The sequence below is a fragment of the Tiliqua scincoides genome, chromosome 16 (assembly GCF_035046505.1).
Source record: "Tiliqua scincoides isolate rTilSci1 chromosome 16, rTilSci1.hap2, whole genome shotgun sequence".
Lineage (NCBI taxonomy): Eukaryota > Metazoa > Chordata > Lepidosauria > Squamata > Scincidae > Tiliqua > Tiliqua scincoides.
The window spans coordinates 3,830,870-3,852,981 of NC_089836.1; the positions used below are offsets into that span (position 1 = coordinate 3,830,870).

The 22,112-nt window shown below is 50.0% G+C and overlaps 1 protein-coding gene across 6 annotated transcripts in view; it reads right to left on the bottom strand.

The window, feature by feature from the left end:
• The window catches only part of SPTAN1 (spectrin alpha, non-erythrocytic 1), a 70,298-nt gene that overhangs the window by 9,529 nt on the left and 38,657 nt on the right, over positions 1 to 22,112 (bottom strand). For 4 of the 6 annotated variants that reach the window (XM_066610527.1, XM_066610528.1, XM_066610524.1 and 1 more), the window contains 27 exons: positions 20,668 to 20,866; positions 20,013 to 20,117; positions 19,874 to 19,897; positions 19,742 to 19,780; positions 19,020 to 19,067; positions 18,684 to 18,775; positions 17,225 to 17,369; positions 16,955 to 17,136; positions 16,643 to 16,742; positions 16,061 to 16,258; positions 15,817 to 15,963; positions 15,361 to 15,464; positions 15,052 to 15,214; positions 13,994 to 14,008; positions 9,239 to 9,370; positions 8,850 to 8,987; positions 8,385 to 8,489; positions 7,965 to 8,173; positions 7,740 to 7,860; positions 7,304 to 7,425; positions 6,751 to 6,883; positions 6,457 to 6,555; positions 5,273 to 5,432; positions 4,237 to 4,313; positions 3,466 to 3,675; positions 1,502 to 1,798; positions 1,203 to 1,315 (listed from right to left, as the gene is read on the bottom strand). In XM_066610527.1, the coding sequence (XP_066466624.1) occupies positions 1,203 to 1,315; positions 1,502 to 1,798; positions 3,466 to 3,675; positions 4,237 to 4,313; positions 5,273 to 5,432; positions 6,457 to 6,555; positions 6,751 to 6,883; positions 7,304 to 7,425; positions 7,740 to 7,860; positions 7,965 to 8,173; positions 8,385 to 8,489; positions 8,850 to 8,987; positions 9,239 to 9,370; positions 13,994 to 14,008; positions 15,052 to 15,214; positions 15,361 to 15,464; positions 15,817 to 15,963; positions 16,061 to 16,258; positions 16,643 to 16,742; positions 16,955 to 17,136; positions 17,225 to 17,369; positions 18,684 to 18,775; positions 19,020 to 19,067; positions 19,742 to 19,780; positions 19,874 to 19,897; positions 20,013 to 20,117; positions 20,668 to 20,866 (3,477 nt within the window). The remainder of the gene's footprint in view (positions 1 to 1,202; positions 1,316 to 1,501; positions 1,799 to 3,465; positions 3,676 to 4,236; positions 4,314 to 5,272; positions 5,433 to 6,456; positions 6,556 to 6,750; positions 6,884 to 7,303; positions 7,426 to 7,739; positions 7,861 to 7,964; positions 8,174 to 8,384; positions 8,490 to 8,849; positions 8,988 to 9,238; positions 9,371 to 13,993; positions 14,009 to 15,051; positions 15,215 to 15,360; positions 15,465 to 15,816; positions 15,964 to 16,060; positions 16,259 to 16,642; positions 16,743 to 16,954; positions 17,137 to 17,224; positions 17,370 to 18,683; positions 18,776 to 19,019; positions 19,068 to 19,741; positions 19,781 to 19,873; positions 19,898 to 20,012; positions 20,118 to 20,667; positions 20,867 to 22,112) is intronic. The other 2 variants (XM_066610529.1, XM_066610526.1) reach the window with 1 other exon arrangement.

Sequence of the window (22,112 nt, forward strand, 5' to 3'; positions counted from 1 at the left end):
GCGGGGGTGGAGGGGGAACAGGAAACAGAGAATACTTGTTAGTAAAACCAGTCCCTTTATATGAACTGAACTCCTACCAGGAACCTCCTTCTGTGGGCTGGACATTCCTTCTCAGATCCTCAACATGCTTTCAAAATCTGAATCCTGGAGCTAACACAGATGTTGCACGCACCGAGGACAAAGTTGCTGATGTGGTAAATGGAGGTGGACCTCAGCCACGTGTGTTGGATGTTAGCAAAACCAATACACAATAGACACAGCTATTTGAAGGGTTCGCCCCCCATTCCTCTTTAAGATGTCCCGCAGTGCACTGTTAGCTGTTTAAGGGGAAAAATCATCCAGGCATTTTCTTGCCCACCTGCCCTCTTCCATAATGGCACTTGCTGCATTCGCTGTGCAGACAGGCAAAGGAGAACTTTAAAAACCTTTATAAAGGGAACGCCACAGAGGCGCAATGCTAGGTAACTTCAAGAGCTCCTTAGCACACCCGATTGTTTGAAAAAGGCATGTCTAACTCGCCTCCTTTCCACCTGAAAGCAACCCACGTTGCAGATGTTCTGACAATCAAGAACGTTAGGCACTAAGAAGATTACAGTGGAGGGGTGGGGTTTCTAACACTTCTATTGGCTCCTGGAAGCAAAGGTTAACGCTGTGAAATTCATTCTGTGGGCTTACTCCCGAGTCAGCAGGGACAGGACTGCAGCCTAGGATTTTAAAATATTTTTCTGCTTGACGACGTCGCATCCGTCCATGACGTCGTCACTTCCGGTGGGTCCTGAACGATTGCCGTTCCGAAAAGTGGGTCCCAGTGTTAATACGTTTGAGAACTGCTCCAGCCTTAAGGCTTCTATACCAGCCTGCAATGCACACCACTGTTTCTGCCTGCGCTCTCGTTTACCTTCACATCTCCCCTGCGAGACAAGCTTGACCCTGAAAAATGGGGGCTCGCCTGAGGCCACAGCCAAGGAAAGATTTTCCTCTTTCCTTTCAGACACCAATGCCAGCCACTGCCACGTCCCCAGTGCTAGCCACTTGGTACGCCTTTACAGCAACTGAGTATGCGGGAGGAACTTGGAGAAGGGGGAGCCCGGGGGAATCTTTCCTCCCAAACAATTCCCCGTTGGGGCTTAGCTGATGTGTAAAGAATCCTGACAGGAAACAACAGGACAGGCCTATCCAGATCCCCAAGAGAAAGCCAGCACCTGGTCTCCTGAATCCACTGGTGGAAGGCATTGGCGTGCTGGGCAAACTCCTGACGCAGTTTGTCGTTCTCCTCTTGCCTGCGCTGTTCCTTCTGGAGTTCCAGCTCGCGTTCCTAAGGGGAGAGGAGAGTCGTGAGAAAATCTGGGTGGCACCTCCCAGGAAGGCGATAAGGGAGGGTGTGTCTACGTGGAGCCATCTTGGGATTTTTGAGGGAAGGCTCATGACTGGGAGCAACGTTCTCTCCCAGAAGCCTGCTGAATTGAGGCCCGGATCTGAAGGAGGACCAGAGGCGCGATACCTTGATTATTTTCTGCAGGTTCCTCCAAGTCTCCTCCAGAGCCTCCATGGTGAACCAGGTGTATGGGTTGGAGGCGACGCGGAAGCCCTTGATCTGACGGTCCAGCTCGGCGAGTTGGTTGAAGTCCGCCTGGGCGGAGCTGAGCGAGGAGCGGAATGCATCGTGGGCCTCCCGCAGGGCCTTGATCTCCTCCAGTGAGTTGCAGCGCACGGGGTCCGTCAGGTCTTCCTCGGCATTCTCGAACCAGCTGTTGAAGGCCGAGGCTTTCTTGGCAAAGGTCAGGAACAGGTCCTCAACCTGGGAAGGGAGGCAGGCGACAATCCCAGTGGTTCATAAGAACAGCCCCACTGGATCAGGCCATAGGCCCATCTAGTCCAGCTTCCTGCATCTCTCAGCAGCCCACCAAATGCCCCAGAGAGCACACCAGACAACAAGACCTGCAAGGCCTCCTGGGAATTGTAGTTTAAGAACATAAGAACAGCCCCACTGGATCAGGCCATAGGCCCATCTAGTCCAGCTTCCTGTATCTCACAACGACCCACCAAATGCCCCAGGGAGCACACCTGATAACAAGAGACCTCATCCTGGTGCCCTCCCTTGCATTGGCATTCTGACATAACCCATTTCTAAAATCAGGAGGTTGCGCATACACATCATGGCTTGTACCCCGTAATGGATTTTTCCTCCAGAAACCTCTCCAATCCCCTTTTAAAGGCGTCCAGGCCAGACGCCGTCACCACATCCTGTGGCAAGGAGTTCCACAGACCAACCACACGCCGAGTAAAGAAATATTTTCTTTTGTCTCCCAACACTCAATCTGAGTGGATGTCCCCTGGTTCTGGTGTTATGTGAGAGTGTAAAGAGCATCTCTCTACCCACTCTGTCCATCCCCTGCATAAGCAGTTCATTAAGCAGAAGATCGCTCCGGCAGAACTACTAGTGCGCAAACAGCAGCAAATACCAAAAGGTTTTCCCCTGACCTGTCCAGCCACCACAAGCACTGGACAGGAAAGGCTTCCCTCTCTCATCACCCCGGGCACTCTTTCAAGTCCCTAACAGGTTTGGGTTCCTTTAAAATTTGCACTCCTTCCCAACAACCTTCAGTATCATTTGGGCTCTGCACAGAAATATCACAGGTCTCCCTTTTGCATTTGAAGCCCCATTCAAGCTCCTCCCCATATACCTTTTGTGTCGGTTAATGGCGAACACTTCCTGCCCTGGATGGAGAGGGCTCTAGTTACTAGAGTAACTATTGCACTATTGCCTGAGTAACTATCGCACTACAGGTAGCACTTGAGGAGGGAGTGTTGTATGCTCCCAAGGAACAACCCACTTTACATGCATAAATAAAGTCTACGCCGAGCACTGCTGAGATAATGGGCTGTCCACCTCATCCATTTGGAAGAGAAAAGCGGCCCAGCTGGGCCTCTTCTGCCTTTGTGTTGGCCTAATCCTCAGCACAGTGTGCCCCAAAGAACGGCTGGGGGCTGCGTGCTCCTGCTGGACAAACAGGACATCAACAGCTACCCAGTCTAAGAGGTACAGGGACCACATTTGCCCATTTCTGCCCAGCCCACAGCTGAACACATCTGATCCCTGTTGCAACAGCAGTATGTAAATACTCTTAACAATCATGGGAGTAAGGCAAGAGGCGGTAACAACAGTCTGCAACAGGGAGACCAGAATTTGTTGAGCTCCCCGTTTACCGGATCAGGACCACGCTGGTGGTATTGCGTTCCTCTCAGCCTGTCCTTCAAAGCAGGCACAGCTGCCTACTCACAAGTAAACATGCACAGGTGGCTCAGTTTCACTTTCCGCAGGGCTCAATTCCTCCTCAGCTGCTGGCTTGTCCGTTTCAGGACCCACCGACAACTACCTGTTGCGGGTTCCAACTCACAGTTTGGGAAATGCTGCTCGGTGCTCGCCGGAATCTTAATCAAGGGTTCTGCGGACTTCAGGCTCACCTTTCTGAAATGCTCTTGAGCCTCCAGGAGCTTCTTTTTCCTGGCCGCGGAGTTGGCCAGCAGCTGGTTCCAGAGCTTCATGAGCGAGTCGTGCCGGTCCTCGATGGCTTTGGACTGGATGTGTTTGGCTGCCACAAGCTGGTCTTTCAGGGCCGTGATGTTGGCAATGCCTTCCTGCTGGAAAGCCTGGAGGCCGGCGTCAAAGGTTTCCTAGAACGGCAAGAACCCGGGCGTCGCACGCAAGGCCTCACTGTGGATCCCCCCCACCCCAGTCCAGGCGTCCACAACTTTCTGCGACCCTCGGACAGCAACTGCTGTAACATCTTTGTCCAGTAGCTAAATTTGTATGGCTGGATTGCGCTCAACAAGACTCCCAAAATCAACGCATGGAAGCAATTAGAGAATTTAGGATTTGAACATGTTAACTCAAAAGACAGGCAAGCTATAAAGCGAAATTTGAACAATATGACGGCCATCAGGCTCCCTTCTAGGTGCTACGTTTAAGCTCTTCCCCCCACGTGAGCAAGTACCCTAGAAATTGACACATTTCTACTTAACTTGCTGGTTAGTTTTACCTTCCTACTTTTATTTGTGTTTCCTAAGCTTCAGTTATAACTCAATGCAAACATGGCCTGTCAAAACTTCTTTCATTATGCAGTCCTTATTTCTGGATGTGCTCCATTTCCACGCTTAGAGATCCAGGTCAGACCTGCCACATTCCTGCTTCCGATGTCTCCATTCACAAAACCCAACAGCCTGGCCTGTACCAACCTGCTTGGTGAGCAGTGTTTGCACCGAAGAAAGATCTCTGCCGTAGTCGTCTGTCTTGAGGCTGTTTTCTTTTTCGCCTAAAGCAGGACCAAAAGGCACAGAATAAATCCTGGGTGGATCCACTTCCTGCTTTCAACACTGAGCCTTCACGGTTTCATCCTGCTCCATTCCTGGCTTGGAGGGGAGCCCCTTGGGGCCTATAAGATCGCTACCCATGAAGTGCAGTCTGATCATGACTTGCCAGTACAGGTTGGGGGGGGGGGTGTCTCTAAATACAGAAGTTTCACATGAATATAAGCAAAAAGAAAGCTTGAAGACTGTTCTAACACCTTTTTTTGTGGGGGGAGATGGGGCCTTTCACGCTTGAGAAAGTTTAGGGCCATAGCATGGCTTAACCCAGCCCTATCTTTTAGGGTTCCCAAGGTTTGTTTAATCAGAAATGCCTAGTACTTGAGAAAGGACACAGTTGACCACTAGCTTAGATGACTTCAGAAAGGGATTAGACCAGCAGTTCCCAAAGTCCTATTTGGAGTAAGTCTTTTTGCAGGGGTGGGGCAATGGCAGTGATGTGATCCCCAGGATTGAGCTGCTGCTGCCGGGGACAGAAGGGGGGGGGGTTCTTTACCTAAGCCAGCTCTGGCCTCCAGAGGATGCAGAGAACCCCGCAGATGATTCTGCAGGGCTCCCCAAGCCGCTGAATGACAATAGTGCTTCAAACCCACTTCCACTTTTCTATCACAACACCAGAAGTGGGTTCCAATAATTTTAATCATTCAGAGGCTTGGGGAGCCCTATGGAGGCCTCCATGGGGCTCCCCACACTCCCCAAAGTGCTGGGTTAGGCAAGTAAACCCCTCCTTCTATCTTTGGCAGCAGAAAGACAACTGGTGGGCCACTACAGGAAACCAGGGGCTGGACTAACTGGGTTTTTGGCCTGATCCAACAAGCCTCCTCTTATGTTCCCATTCTGGAAGAGATGATATCCTTGTTCCTCCCTACTGCCCTGCAAGGGGGCGGGGAAGAGAGCGGGTGCATACCTATCCACGACTTCACCACATCGGCTTTCCAGTTGAACTGGAGGAAGGCCGAGTTCTCATCCAGCTTGGCCTTCCTCTGAGCTGCTGCTTTCTCCAGGTCAGACACCTTGCCCCTCAGGCCCTTCATCTTTGCGGTAATGTTATGTTCGTGGTGATTGTTCTGCAGAGGGAAACTACTGCTGAATGGCTTCCGAAGGAGCTGGCGATTTCCCCCAGCCCTTTTGGGCTCACGAAACTGGCTCTGCTGTCTGGGGTGGGAAGGGGATTGCCAGTACAAAGGTCTGGAAGGTACTCAGGGACACCCGTCACCTGTGCACCTTCATCCCCCAGACAGAAAAGAAGCGAGAGGAGGTGCCCTGAAAGAACAAAGTCCTGATGCTTCGACTTGAAATATGTTTGGCAGTCAACAGTTGGGCAACTCATTTATACCATAATCGTTCTTAATATAAAGCACACATACCCCTGCCAGATTAGGGAAGGCATTCCCCCTCTTCCACATGGGAGGGAAAGCTTTTTCTGAGAGGGGAGGTGCTACAGCAGATACGTGCATCCTGCTTTAAGTAGCCTGCTTTTCCCTTAAAATCTATTGTTTTGTTTCAAGCACCAATTTAAATCAACCAATCTACACACATTGGATTAATCCACTGGTATCTCTTTAATGGGGAAAAAGCCTAAATAAAAACCAGAAGTGTTTTTGAAGGAGATAAGCTAAAAAAAGACCAGCTAGATCAGGGGTGTCCAACTCATTTCATACAGAGGGCCAAACTTAGCATTCACCCCTCTGCCTGCTGCGGGTCGAAAGTGACATCACTGAGCAGGAAGTGATGTCATTACGCAGGTGATAGGCAGAAATAAGCACTTTGTTCTCATACAGAATTGGCTGCAAATGAGAAAAGTGTGAGAATGTGCAAATCTTATTCATATTTTCAAGATAATGTGAGAGCCCAATTATCATGCCCAATTGTAACAGGGACTGGATAAGTTGCTTCTGGGGACTGCACATGGCCTTATGTTTGACACCCTTATGTTTGACACCCACGAGCAAGAAGGTCTTATAAAAGAGTTACAACTCCACAGGAAGAGGAACGTGGCATTTAAGGCTCTCCCTTGCTTTATAAATGGGTCTGTCAGAGATGCAAGGGTTGTGCACACTGCCCATAAGACTGCACTCAGGCTCTGCTCACCTTCTTAATAAGATCTTCGCCATTAGCACAGACGTCGTTGACTCTGTCCTTGTGCACGGTGAAATCTGTTTCAAAAGCTTCATGCTTCTTCAACAAGCCCTGCAAAGAAAAGCATGTTTCACAGGAGCTGGACATATATCCTGAGGTGCTCCCTGAGCACCCGAGGCTTGGAACTTGCTCTCTCAGCCAAATCTATCACACAGGGTTATATTAGGAAGGGCAAAACGTAAGCCTGAAATGTTCAAGCCAACAGCCAGCACCCGTTTCCCTGCCAGACAGCAACCGTTTCCCCACCTGAATAGCAGCAAGCGTGTCTCCGTAGTCCTCGCTGGCGACTAGGGTCATCTTCTCGTTGATCCAGGCTTCCTCCTCTTCCACGTTCGCCACAAACTGCTGGTACTCCAGAGACTCCTCCAGCCTCTGACCTCTGCAACGGACGCACAGGGGAGAACATTTATTTGTGGCCTTATCCTCTGCCTCTTCACCTTTAAAACAAGGCACTTTTGCTGCCTTGTCTGCAAAGAGACTTGCAAACTGGGTCCTGCCAAGAAGATCTCTTTGCAGCCCAGTTAACTCAGATTTTCAATCAACCAACCCCCTGCTTTTGTGGTGGTGAATAGTAGCAGGCACTGCTTTGAAAGATAGCAGCCCACCACTGGAACGTTTAGTTTCCCTTTGCGTATCTGGGCTGACAAGGAATTCTGTATAACCCTAAAGCTTTAACCTGCATTTCAAAAAAAAAAAAAACAAGCTACACAGGGTTTCCTCCATTCATTCTGGTCCCCACATCAATGAGGGGGCAAACCCGAGGCAAGATCTGACTGCCTCAGCACAGTCTCTTACTCACCGGGCAGCAGCCAGCTGCCTCAGCTCCTGCCAGTGCTCCAGAAAATTAGCCAACCTCTGCTGGATCTCCTCCTTTCCAATCGTGTTGTCATCTAACAGCTTCTTCCCAGTGTCCAGAACACCCTGACAAATCGACAGAGACTCAGGCTCTGAAGGTGATCCCTGCAGAGTGCCGAGCCCCTGCCCCATATTCACAGCCATCTCACCTGTTGCCTCAAACCCCCCCTGTCCCTTAGACCTGGAACTACCTCCCCATAACACCTGCATGATGCTACTTCTCTCACTTCCTTACCATCTCTTTAAGATCTCTACCCCCAAATCCAGATGTTAGACCCAGGACCCAAGACTACCATCCGCTTGCTCGCAGAGCTGCGCAAAACAGACTTTTGAGACTTGCGCCCCCCCTTCTGAAAGTGGTATGTCCCGAGCTCTCCTACCTGGATGGCAGGTTCGTGCGTTGCCAGTTCTGCTTCCAGGCGCTTGTGTTTCTTCCTTAGGTTCTGCACTCCGGTGAGGTCTCTGCCATAATCTTCTGAGCTCACCAGCAGCTTCTTCTCTCTGCAGGCCAAAGGAAAAAAGGTGGTAAGTGCCTCAGACACAAAGCCTCCATCATCTGCCCAGCGCGGGCAAAGCTGTAGGGCTTTGCTGCACCGTTAACATACTTGATCCAGGACTCTTCGTCGTCCATGTCCCTGAAGAACTGGTGCAAGCGGTGTGATTCGTTCAGCTTGGCACGGCGGGCAGCTGCCATGCTCTTGATCCGCTGGAAACGCCCATTGATGGTGTCACGCTTATCCTTCACTTGGGAGGTGTCAAAAGCACTGCTGGTCATCAGGCTATCGGCCTGGCCGTTGAGGTCTTTCAAGCGGTCCTGGAAAGGTACAAAGCAGAAAAGAGCAAGCGAGTCCTTTCTGGTCCCTAAGGCCCACCCTCAAGAAAACCTGCTTGAGTTGCTTTTAACTCAACTGCTGTCATTCATTTTTAGTTGCTCTGCTGTTTTTAAACTGCCCACCAACTTCCCAAGGACTCTTCAAAACACGCTTGCAACCACAGGACACCGTTCCCAGGGAGATGCTACCTACCTCATGGGCAGAGATGTCTGCTTCCAGCAACTGATGCTTCTTCAGGAGATTGTTCACAGATGCCAGGTCCTTCCCATAATCTTCAGAGGCAAGCAATGCTTCCACCTGGAGAAGGAAAGATCACTGCTTTGTGCTGCTAAAAAACAAGAGGGGGCAATTGGGCTTTCGCTCCCCTCGGCATTTGGACTTTCGCTCCCCACCGGAAAAGCATGTGTAGCTCTGGCAAGTTTCCACCAATTCTCTTCCAATTCAAGGATGCAGAGTAAGCAAAAGCTGTCTTCTCCATAGGCACAGAGCTCCATCAAGCACCAGGCAAGGCGAGAACAAGACTGGACTGTCCATCCAAGTACAGCAGTCACCGCAGGAAGCAGGATGCGCACCTGCCTCTGTTCACACAGCACATTTTCCTAGAGTGCGCTGGGCTTCGGTTCAAGGGAGAGATGCCATCCACGAGAACCGAGTTACCTCTGAAAGCCAGAAGTCGAAGTCCTTGATCCCGGTGTTGAAGTTCTGTTGTTTATTGGCTTCTTTTAGCTTCTGACTCTTCTCCGCCGACTTCTGCACCAGGAACTGCCACTGGTCAGCGAGGGCGGCTAAGCGGGCCTGACGGGAGGAACAGGGGGAGAAGTCAGACTTTGAAATGCAAACCAGGCATGAGCAAGGGAAAGCTGGGAAGGAAACACAGCAGCTCTGGCCTCCTCATACCGTAGAGGTTCGTGCTCCAACACTGGCTAACACGCAAACTTCTAGGACGCAAGGAAGCTTCTAGGACGCAAGGAAGCTTGCCGAGGCTTATTCTCACTGGAAGAATTTAACGCGACCCGTTGCCTCAGCCGGCCATACCCAATACCCACCTTCACTGCATCTTCACTGCCTGCACAAGCCCCGCGGTCAATGAGGGAATTCCCCACATCGATGACGCCACGGATCCGGTCCGCGTTGGCATGGAGTTCGGCTTCGAAGGCCTGGTGCTTCTGATGCTTGCTCTGAAGGTAGCAAAAGACCAGCCCGTTAACAACCAAGGACGGACCCCTGAGTTATTCTCGGGAGTCGGCAGGTGGGAGGAAACACAGAGTGTTTGGCAGAAACCAGAAGCTGGAGCGTCTGTGGCTATTTTTCCCCACCCAGAACAATACTGAAGCCATCCTAATGTTGCAGAATGTCATTCCAGTCTTATCTACTGAGTGCTGTGCATGTGCCTCACTCAGAGTGAAAAGGGAGGCCCTTGCCCCAAGGGGATTACAAACTAGATTTAACGGGGCAGTTGCAGTTGCAAACTTAGGGGGGTTTGGGGTGCTCAGAGTTCTTGGTTCTTGAACCCTAAAGCCCTCAAGGCCCCCCGTCCAGTAGTACTGCCACCACCCTGTATGTGCCAGTGCCTCAGTCCAGGGACACTGAGACCCTCTAGGCTTAACTCTATCCCTTGCAGGCACTGAGCTCTTTCTCCAATTAGAGCTTCTGTCCTCAAGTTACTAGTCCTCAATGAGCACTTGGTAGCTTGCGGAACGGCTAGGCAGGATTCTGAACCCTTGTCCCCAACAGACAATGACACAGCTTAGTAAAAGGTATTCTAGTTTAAGTACATAAGGCAGCAAATGCTAGAGGCAAAAACATCTAGGAAACATATCAGCAATAAAATAATAAAGCTAGCTGGCTCTCTCTAATAATCCCTATCTCTCACCTGGGTTAGTTACTCTGGTAGATCTCTTAGCTCCAGGCTACCTGTGAGGCCAGATGCCCATGTTGGACAGTGGAGCTCAGGGCGTGCAGGATGTTGCACCCCAAAACTCTGTCCAGGAAGGAACCGGACACACCCCTTGGGGCACTCATTAGTATACTTCTCATGCTAATAGTACTGAGACGACTTCATACTATTTAGACTGTCCAATCAGAAACTTTTGAGAACAGCACCTTCTTAAAGTTGGCCTGGTTGCTAGCCCCTCATAGTTCTTTACCCCTCCCAACTGCAGACCCACAGCTGCACTCCATCACGCTTAATCCGGCGCCCCTCTGTCTACTAAGGTGCTAAACATTCCAATGGGTTGTAGTTCTTGTTGTCTGTCCTTTCTGGCCAGCAAAGGAGAGGCAACCATCTTTTTGTTTATTTACTCACATTCCTGCAGCTAGGAACGGCCAGCCACTTCTCCGTTACACTGTCTTAGTGCGGTTCAGGCTTCTACTGCCAACTTAGGCCGAACATGTACATATTCATGACTGTCAGGCAGAAGAGGCAAGGCCAGAATGGGACAAACATACGTGACTGTTTCCGTCAGTCTCACTTAGTTCAGCTATGGGGTGGTGGCACCTGCCTATGGAGCGTTTCACTTCATGTGCCTGACGAAACGGGACACCGCAGCTGGTGCTAGAATGAACGTGCTCGTCTTTAAGGTGCAAACCTGAGGAACAAGTTTCATTCGACCTCAGGGCTCCAAAGTGGAAGTCGCTCCATGCCCCACCTGCCAAAGGCCCGGAAAACGAGCTAGCAGATGTGCAAGAAAACATCTGTTCATTTCACGATGGTCCACCTAGCCCGGTGGCATCTACTCTGGGTGACAGCTTCTGAGATCCCTTTTATTAACTGGAGACTCCAGGGACTGAACATGGGACCTTTTGGCATGTGCCCAAAGAGCGCTACGACCCCTCCTTATATCTACGCCAGGGGTGCTCACACTTTTTTGGCTCGAGAGCTACTTTGAAACCCAGCAAGGCCCGGAGCTCTACCAGAGTTTTTTTTTTTTACAATGTTCGCGCCATCATAACATATAACATTTATGTGTACAATGTATGCTGGTGTACCTTGAGCCCCACTGAGTATAACAGGACTTACTCCTGAGTAGACATGCCTAGGATTAGGCTGTGAGGCTGCAGTCCTAGCCACACTTACCTGGGAGTAAGCCCCATTGAGTACGATGGGCCTTACTCCCGGCGTTTCCTCCCAGAGGCACCTGAAGGGGGGGGTCGGCACTCCGCGATCTACTCATTTTGCCTCGCGATCTACCGGTAGATCGCGATCCACCTATTGAGCACCCCTGATATGCACATCCTGCGCAAAACCGCTGGTCCATTCAGAGGGTTCTTCGTCATCTACTCTGGCTTGTACTCCAAGCTTTCATTCTTGCTTGTGCAAGATCCTTGCCCACAGAAATCCAGATGGAATCCTGACCTGGCTTTGCGCTCGCACAACGTGTTGACACCGGCAACTGTCGATACCTCCTGCAATTTTGTCCAGGGGAGCTTGGCGCCACCACAAAAGCAACAGCGTGAAACGCCTCCCGATTTTCTCACGAGGGAAACAGAGCAATCTTAACTAGCTGAAAAAGGCATCTTTTCCCATGAAAACAAAAGGAGCATGAGAAAATTAAGGGAACTGGGCCATGCGTATGCTCAAACCACAAATGTTAAGAACATAAAATGACAAGACATTATTTCATAAACGCCAACTGAAAACGATAGCAACGTCCGACAAAGGACAAACAAAGGCCGCCCTGCAGGAGAGGGCGGAACAAACAGAACACACGGAAAGCTCGAGAGCATCGTCATCAAGAATTCTGCATGAACCTCTTTAGGCTGGAGAACGGCTACTGTCCAAGGCAGTTATAGCCCACGTGCTCAGACGGAGCCCTAGCACCATCAGGTAATTTTCATTAGCACCTAGAGTCAACGTATAAAATGGGAAGGATGAAACGATCAGGAGGAAAGGGACCCCATGTTTTTATCTCCCAGAAAATGGTCAAATCCAAATATTAGGCTAAGTAGAAGGGGTGTGTGTGTGTGACAATTCCTCGCATGTGCCTAGAGGATCCCTCAAGTACCAGTAAGAGAAAGGGCTCCCTCCCACCTCCTCCAGCCTTGCCTGGGAGATCTATGAAGCACCCCCTGGTTGGCAACATTCAGTCTCGAAAGACTATGGTCTAAGCCTACAGCACCCGGTATTCCCAGGCGGTCTCCCATCCAAGTACTAACCAGGCCTGACCCTGCTTAGCTTCCGAGATCATGGTATAAGCCTACAGCACCCGGTATTCCCAGGCGGTCTCCCATCCAAGTACTAACCAGGCCTGACCCTGCTTAGCTTCCGAGATCATGGTATAAGCCTACAGCACCCGGTATTCCCAGGCGGTCTCCCATCCAAGTACTAACCAGGCCTGACCTTGCTTAGCTTCCGAGATCATGGTCTAAGCCTACAGCACCTGGTATTCCCAGGCGGTCTCCCACCCAAGTACTAACCAGGCCTGACCCTACTCAGCTTCCGAGATCCGACGAGATTGGGCACGTGCAGGTTAACAGTTGCTGTCTTTTCTCCCTAACCCCCTCCCACTTGCCTATTTTGGAAAGAAGGATCTTTGGGGCGCAACACTGCTATGAAGAGGTGAGAGAATTTTATACTTGAAGACGCACAACTGAAAGTGAGGCGTCTGATCAATGCTTTCAAAAGACATCCCACCCCACTAGGGGACATGCCACTCCCTCCCGGCATAGCGATTGCTGTTAGCAAGATTCCCTATCCATTTCCAAACTACCCAGGAGGGAAAAATAAAGAAGGAAAACAAAAAGCAAAAAGAATAAAAAGAAAAGGTGTTTGTGAGGTCAAAGGAAGACAGACCTAAGGGAGTGAAATGCTATGTGACACTGCTTCCTCTAAGCGGGGAGAGAGAGAGAGAGAGTTAGGACATACAATCAGAGCTTCCTTGCTTCTTTAGATCCCTGAAGAAGGGGACATCTTACTAGTCCGGAACATCCCATCCAGAGAACACACTCAAGCATTTGTGGCCCCTGGGCGTTCTTCAGTAACACCTGCCTGTCTCTCCCAGCTTCTGTGGTCCAGACTTTTGGGGGGGGGAGGGGAATTAACCTATTAGAGGGGTTTGAAAAGGGGTTTTCCTTCTTAAAATGTGTTAATTAAAATGCAAAATGTGGTGTTCTTTATCCACAACTGAATACACAATTCCAGGGTTCCTTACTCATTTCCTATGGATAGAGGTGTTTGAAAAATGTGCTGTTTTGTGTTCTTATTTAGTTATCAGCAAAAACAAACACCTCTGCCGATTACAGTACTGGGCACACATCAGTTGCATACAGAGTTCCTTCCGTGGTTTGCAAAGATAGGGCTGAGGACCTCCAGCCAGAGGTTGAAATCATCACGGCACGGCCTAGACCCATAATCTGACGCTCCGAGTTGGATGCCTTGTTCAAAACAAAGCGGAAACCAGGCTTCGTTCTAGCAACAAGTTCTTGATCAAGCGCCCTCTGGAAAAAAAGGGGCAGCAGTGTTATGGGCTAAGAAAATGGATCATGCAGAACACTGCTGCAAAAAAAAGGATGTTAATGTATGGCGTGGAGGCAGTATTATGAAAGACGAGAGGAACACCCGAGACAGCAGGCCAAAGCTTAATCCAGATGGCAGCAACGAAAAGGCCACTGAAACAGTGGAGGAGACTGGATGAATAACGAGGAGACTGGATGAATGTTTGAACGAACAAAATGGGTGAGTGGATGCAACACACTTGAAAAAAAACAAAAAGGAACAGAAAGCAGAGCTTCTGCCCAAATACAATTGGTGCACAGGGACAAACATAAACCAAGCCAAATCCAGCCACACCAGTAGAACTTACCAGCAATTTGGAAAGCTACAAAACAGATTGAGAGAAGAACAACAGATCAGTGCATTTCCTTTCTCTGGTCTCTTCTCAAAAATGCTGACCCAAAACAAAAGGTCAGAAACAAATGCTGTTGTTTTTTTTCGTCCCGCTATCCTAGAAATAGATTACGCTCTGTATTTTGGAATTGTAAAAGCACCGCTGGGATGGAGGAAAAGAAATTTGTGGGGGGAAAAAAAATCAAAAAAAGTCAACCCTTTGCTATTAAGGAAAAAAAAAAATACAAGGTTACTTTGCTGATTTATCAGAAGGGCTACAGAATACGGGCAGCGGAACATGGTGACAAGCAGGCATTTCGTCGAATACTGAGTTGCACTGCAATGGATCAGACAAAAAAAAACTGTCTCTTGCTCCCTTGCGTGATGGTGAGCGAGTGAGAGTGGGCCTCTTCTCCCCTCCCCTCTTGTCCGTTTGCCTGTTCTACCTCTAACTCTACCAGAAATTCACAGAGAGGGAGGAAAGGGGGTAATTTTCTAATAGGGAGTAAATGCATGAAATCCAATATGCTCAGGTCCTGGCTGCAGGGTGGATTCCTGATCATGACCCGGGAAATCAACCACGAAGGTTGGAAAAGGGCCTGAATCAGGCCCAAGGTCTACCGGGCCCAGCATCCTGTATCCCCCAGGAAAACCCTTGACAGAAAAATCATACTTCTCTCCCACTACTGCTCCCTTGCAACCGATATTCAGAGGCGTAGTGCCGCCGAACAAGAAAGAACCATATGAGCTATCATGCCTGATAACTCCTGATAGACCTGGCCTCTTTTGAATAGTAGACAAATGAAACATGAGCCAACAGTGTGATGCAAGGGAAAGGAGACAAATGCAATTCTAGTCTGCACCAAAAGTACAGTACTGAAAGTACTGGTACAGCAAAAATAACAACAACATAGTCTGCTTTCGTCAGCTCTGCTTCAGCTTAACCTGATCAACCTCCCTGAGTGTTCTGAGCACCCTGGACAACAGCACACTGGCGTGAACCACCACCTTGCCATATGTGGGGCGCTCAGTCACCTGGATATTGGTGGGGTCTTTGTACGATTCGTCGCTGGCGGTCTGGAGCTTCTCGCTGATCCAGGCCTCTATTTCATCCACATCCCGGCTGAACTGTTGGAGGGTCTGAGATTCTCCCAGCTTAGACCTCTTCTCGATCATCTGAGCTTTCAGTCGACGCCACCTGTGAGAAAGGCGGGTCCACCGTTACTGTCAGGAAGTAAGCAGAAGACCGCGTGCCAAGGGAGGCGAGTTCGGAAGTTGAAAGACCGCACCTTGTAAGAACACTCAAGTTTCTCTCTAAAAAAAAAAGCAAGCTAGGATACCAACCTGTCCAGAACCTCATTGCGCCTGTTGGCAACCACCTCCTTGGCGTAGTGGTCGGCTGAAATGAGCTGGTCAGCAAAGGACTGCAAGGCCGCAATCTTTTCCTCCTGTGCGAAACAAAAATAAAAGTTGCAAGTTGGATACCCTAAAAAAAACTCAACACAGCACCAGCCTGAACATCTCCGGGAAATGGTGTGCAAGTACACCCTGGAAAGCACAAAACACTTTCTAACAGAAAAGGATTCTGGGAATAGCATCTGTTCCAGGAAGTGGTTTGGCTTTGATTCGTGAAAAGGCTGGAACAGAAGCAATTTCTGTTCATCATGCAACGCCTTTTGGGAAAGTTCTATATGATTCAATTCTGTAACATGTTGGGGGGGGGAGGAATAAACCTCCATGAAAACTTATAAAGGAACTTGTTGACTCCCCCCTTGGCAGCACGCCGGCCACCCACCTCACCTGAACGTTGATGGCCTTGTCGAAGTCTTCGTGCTTCTTAATGAGAGCCTCCACACTGTCCAAAGAATCCCCTTTATCTTCGGTGTTTAGGAAGGCCTCCCGAGCGGCCATCCAGTTCTCTGCCTGCTCACAGTCCCTGTGGAACAGCTGAGATGGAAATGGCATTGTGTCAGGGAAGGTTGGACCAAGCATCACAGCCTAAGCCTGTTTCAGAAAGGATGCGGCTTTCGGGGGGGGGAGGCACCTGCAGTTCTAGGCACTGGTCCAACATCACGCGGCGCTGGGCCCAGGCTTTCTCCAGGTCAGCCCGCTCTTGCTCGAGGACTTCCACCTTCTCCTTGATCTCTGGACTGGCGTAGTGGCCATGCGCCAGCAGCTGCTGCCCAAACTGCTCAAACGCCTGGAAGGTGCCAGCCCGAGCGTCTATCTCCGTGCGGTGCTCCTGCAATCAACGGGAAGCGTTTATTAAAGCAATGGTTCCCAAGGCCTGAAGCGTCACCAGGCAGAAGACTCTACCGTGCACCCAAGGGGGCAGCTGCTGCGGGCTACATCCTTAACACTGGTCAGCACCCCAAGTCCCTCTGCTGCTCCTTCCACTCCCTCCCTCTGGAGGGAGGTGTCTTGGAATCCTGGGTGGCATCACCAGGGACTAGAAGACTCTATGGGGCTGACACTGGCCTACTGAGGCTTCAAGGCCCCACTGGGTTGACCCCAGACCCCAAGGTTGAAGAACACTGTTCAAATCACAAGTCATGGCACCACCCCAGCAATGGGCACTCACACGGCTACTTGCCAGCATGATCTGGCCACAGTCCATTTTGCATACCTGATGCCTCTCCAATAAAGCTTCTGCTCCAGTCACATCCTTTGCCAGTTCATCCGAGGAGACGAGCCCACGGATGCCATTGATCCAAGACATGAGGTCCCTGCGCAAAGGCAAGCAGAAGAATCCGTGAGTCAGGCCAAGGGTCCAGCTGAGTTCAGCTTCCTGTACCTAACAGCGGCCTGTCAGACGCCACTGGGGGAATGCAACAGCTCGATGCCCATAGATTTGCACAAGCGGTGAAATCTGTGCTTAAGGTTGGTGCCCAGCCTTGAAACACACACACTCTCTCTCTCTCTCCCTCTCCCCGTCTACCTGAAGTCACTGAGGAAACGCTGCAGGTCATGGGAGTCCCCGAGTTTCTCCTTGCGCTGGTTTGCGCGCTTCCCCAGACTGTTCCAGGCCTGGTTCAGTTCTGTGCATTTTTCCTGGAGATCCTCGGCAGACTCCGGGTGAGACTGAATCAGGCGTTCCGCGGTCTCTCCCAGAGAGTTCACCTGGAGCAACGTGAGGGAGGAATCGTCAGAACGAACGGGCAGGCCCTGCCTTTTGGAAAAGTGCCTTTGCTTCACTCCTGGGCCCCACCTTGTCTCCAAGAGCTGCAAGGTCCCTCTCAAAGCCCTCGTGCTTGCGCTGCAGGGCCTGCACGCTGGCCAGGTCGTGTCCATAGTTGTCCGTGTTCAGGGCCTGGTTCTTTTCTTCAATCCATTCCTTTGTTTCATCAGCATCTCTGCAAGGCAGATAAACAAACAAAATAGAACATTTTTTTTTTCCCTGTAGAATCATCACGAAATCTATCTGGCTATGCGACCAAAATGATTCCTGTGGTGGGGCACCTCCCTTACGAGAAAGACGTCAGTGTTTGGGGCTTCAGTCTAGAAAAAAGGCACCTGAGGGGGTTCGTGATTGAAACATATAAAATTATGATAGAATAGATAGGGTTATGTTCTTTTCCCCACACAGAACCAGAACGAGGGGACAGCCAATAAACTGAGTGCTGGGAGAGTTAGAACAGATAAGGTATTTCTTTACCCAGCATGGAATTCATCTGTGGAACTCCTTGTCACAGGATGTGGTGATGGCACCTGGCCTAGATGACTTGGACAATTTTATGGAGGAAAATTCCATCACAGGTTACAAGCCATGATGGGCATCCTTCGGGTTTTAGAAGTGGGCGATCTCTGAATGCCAGATGCAAGGGAATGGCAACAAGATGCAGGGATCGTGTGGTCTCCCATAAGAAGATAACAGCATAAGAACAGCCCCACTGGATCAGGCCACAGGCCCATCTAGTCCAGCTTCCTGTATCTCACAGCGGCCCACCAAATGCCCCAGGGAGCACACCAGATAACAAGAGACCTGCAAGGCCTCCTGGGAATTGTAGTTAAGAACATAAGAACAGCCCCACAGGATCAGGCCATAGGCCCATCTAGCCCAGCTTCCTGGATCTCACAGCGGCCCACCAAATGCCCCAGGGAGAACATAAGAACAGCCCCACAGGATCAGGCCATAGGCCCATCTAGCCCAGCTTCCTGGATCTCACAGCGGCCCACCAAATGCCCCAGGGAGCACGCCAGATAACCTCATCCTGGTGCCCTCCCTTGCATCTGGCCTTCTGCTCCCAGAAGCACCTGGGTAGCCAGTGTGGGATGCAGGAAGCTGAACTAGATGGACCTCCGGACCAATCCCAGCAGGGCTCTTCTAATGCTCTTACGGCTAGTTTTTGAGGGAGATTTGCAACTCCACATTCGCTCTAATCCAGGGGTTTATATGTGGAAAATGCCGCACTGTAGTCTTCTTTCAACGCTGCTGATCATCCTTCTGCTGTCTTCCAAGCCTGCGCATATCCCAGTAGCACTTGCCCGCTGAAAGGGGAGGGAGTTTCCTGCTGAGATAGTTAACTTCCTGCTTCTGAAAACCCTCCTTGGGAGACTGTCTAGGACGCTGCCTTACCTCCTGCTGCGGACTCAAAACCCACAAATATCAGACAACCACATGCTGAAAATAGGAGTAAAGGCCACCAGAGGTGACACCCGCTTCTCACCTGTGGAATCTCTGGACCTCATGAGCACTTCCCAAAAGCTGGCTTCTCTCTTCTGCTAGCTGCTGCAAAGATCTCCAGCGTTCATTCAGCTCCTGGGGGAGGGGGGGAGAAAAAAAGGCATGAAAGCCAAGAACCAGAAGTGATTTACCTGAAGGTGTTACCACCTTAAAAAAAACCAGCACAACAATTGTCTAGAATATTTATGCAAACCCCATCCAAGTGCTCCTCAAGCCCTAACCTTTAATCAAGCAGGTAACACATGACTGCAGGATAGATATGCTTGAAGCGAAATCACTCCCATAAGGACAGGACCCTGACAACAGAACCCTCTCTTACCTTGATGGAGTTAAACGTTGCCACTGTGTGCACCATCAATTTCGCAGACTGAGAAACAGAAGGAGGATTGGGAGGGGGAAAAAAAAGTTAAACACAGTTCCCATCAATCAAACTCAGATCACATCAGCTGTACAAAACACTCTAGTGTCACACACAAGCAACAAGCCAAGTACAGATCTGTCCAGAAGAATCTACAGCATGTGAGGGTATAGGCAGGAGGTCTGGTGGGCAGGAGGTCTAGTCTAGAGGGTAGAGCCTTCATTTGCCTGAAGATAACATCCACAAGGTCGCCAGTTCGAGACCACCGGCACCGTGCGACCTTGAAGCAGCTGACAAGCTGAGCCGAGCTATTCCATCTGCTCTGAGCGTGGGAGGATGGAGGCCAGGATGGAGGCCAGATCAGAACATCTGAATTGTTGTGGCTCTTGAAAGATAGAGCCTTCTTTCAATTGTAAAAATCCCTACGGGGATTTAAATTAGCCTGCCTATGTAAACCGCCTTGAATAAAGTCTTGAATAAAGACCAAGAAAGGCGGTATATAAATACCTGTATTATTATTATTATTATTATTATTATTATTATTATTATTATTATTATTGAGCAAGAGCCAAGAGTATTTGCCCCCAAAGGAAAAAAAAAAACAACACCTAAGTGAAAAGGTGTTTTCAACTCCACCCCACTTCAAGGCCTCTACCCACACTACTTCTCATATGGGGTCCTACCTTCCAAGGAGATGACATCTTGGAATCAGTTTCATCCTGCTTGAAAGAACGATGAGGAACATTTTACCAACGAGCTGACATGATACGAACATCAAAACCTGACAAAGACTAAATACCAAAGCGTATGCTCACCCGTGGCATCATTCCATAGACTTCCTGGAAAGAAAACAGAACACCTATGTTTATTCTTGGATGAATATTACATTGAATCTCCAAGAACAGGCTTATAAATAGCTATATAGGGAGACTCAACCATCAGTCAGGAACTGACCTGCTGCTGCACAGCTTGGACTTCTTCGGCCATCAGCCCTTCGGATTCCAGGTCGCCGGCCACTTTGTTTATGTCCTTCAGACGCGATTCGTTGGCTTTCAAGTCCTGCACAAGACAAAGGCAGACATGCTTCTGGTCAGAGGCAGCCTTTGAAGAGCTGATCGTTTCAACTTGTACGTTTTAAGGTTTTAGAACGAAGCGGGACGCCTGCCTTGGGCGGAGGGCCTGCTAACCACAGAGTGAAGCTCATTTAACGAGGCTCCCCTGAGACAAGTCCAGGAAAGGGAATACTGGATGGTGAAAAGTCATAAATATTTGACATGAAGCAAAAGCCCCTTTCTCCAGTCCATCTGGCAACTTTGTCTCAGGGGAGCCTCTTTCCCCAAATAACAAGCAGTGTCACTTCCTACTCCCTGGATAACTAAAGGTTTCATCCAACACCCTCAGCTTCCAGATAGACGAGAGGACCATCTTTCCTTAGTGTAACTACCAATCACTCCTGTTTTTAAGCACCATCCTACTGGATGCAGATGTGATCAAGGATTAAAAAGGCAAATGGAATGATGGAAAGGTGCCAGCATTTCAACCACTGGGAGCTGGCTCCTGTTTCCTAATTCTCACTCTGCGCCTTTGCAGGCCCGAGGCCGCAACTCACCTTCTGGAAGTCATCGAATTTCTTCTGCAACACCTCCACTTGCTCCAAATCGGCTCCGACCTCCTCATTCGTCAGCGCAGCCTCCTTCTCGTTGATCCACTGCTGTAGCTCGTTTGTCTCCCGGAAGAGCATGAACTTCTTGCAACTTTTCTCCAACATGCCCTTGCGTTTCTCCCCCAGTTCGAGGAGAGAGTGGTACCTGCAGCACAAAGGGGAGGGACAAGGAGCCCAGTCAGACTGCGCTCGAAAATATTCACTTGGGCACAGACACACGGCGGCGATTTGACCCGGACTCACAGCCTCAGGCGGGATGGGAGAAGTACACCTAAAGAGGGCAAGACAGGGTTCCACGCACAGCTGCCGCAACCCCTGAAAGATTTCCACTAGAGAAGCCGGGGCACTACACAAGGCCTCGGAGCAAGGAGATACCAAAGCAAATCGCAACCGAGAAAAAAAGAGGCCTCTGATCAGGTAGCACAGAACTGCTATGCCAGCGGGGTGAGCCAAAAACAGCAGAGAACACAACTGCAGGAACCCTGAGCAGGCAGCCACTGTTGCCCAGGTGAACAAGATCCCACTGAAGATCCCAATCCAGAAAAGCCTGGATTTCCATTCAGCACAGCACCGGCCACCTCGCAGCCACTGGGCCAAACCATAGGTCCACCTAGCTAAGCAGTGCCACTACCAGACAGTGTCGAGTCTACACCTACTGACAGCAGCCCTCCAACTTACCTTCATAGCCCTCCATTGCCTTGCCCCCTCCACTGGATCTTGCAATCCAGCATCAGCCCCCGCTCCTCCAGCAGCCCCAATTGTCCGAAGGTCTCTTGCTTCCTCAAACGTCTCTGCACTCTCTCTCTCTCCCTGATGCCAGGAGCTGGCCCCCACCTTCACCATGCCTTCTCTCTCTCCCTCTCATTTCCTTTAAGCCTTTTCTTAAAACTCATCTTTTGGTGAGGGCTTTAAGCAGAATGGCTTAAGGCTGCCTCTATAGACTTCCAGGGAAACACCAAGTCCCATTTAATTTAATAGATCTTTCTAATAGATCTTGATTTAATAGATCTTCTTTCTAGGCATGCCCAGGACTGCACAGCAAATCCCCTTTCTCTATCGTTCAAGTTTACATACAGCCGTCCCCTCGTATTCGCTGTCTCAGTTATCTGTGGTTCTCCACGCCCTCTCCACATCCATTACCTTCTTTTTTTCATTAGCAAGCAGGCATGTTTCTTACTTTTGCAGAGGTTAGAATGGGAACACCACAGGCAGGCAGAGAGACACAGTCAGTCTGTTACTTCCTGTTAAGGACTGTGTCCTTCTACTTCCTTCTGTTCAGGACTGTGTCCTGCAGGCTGACTGCATGTTGTATTCCCGTTATAACCTCTGTAAAAGCAAGAAACATGTCTGTTTGCTAATGAAAAAATGGAAGCTAATGGCCACTGTGCCCA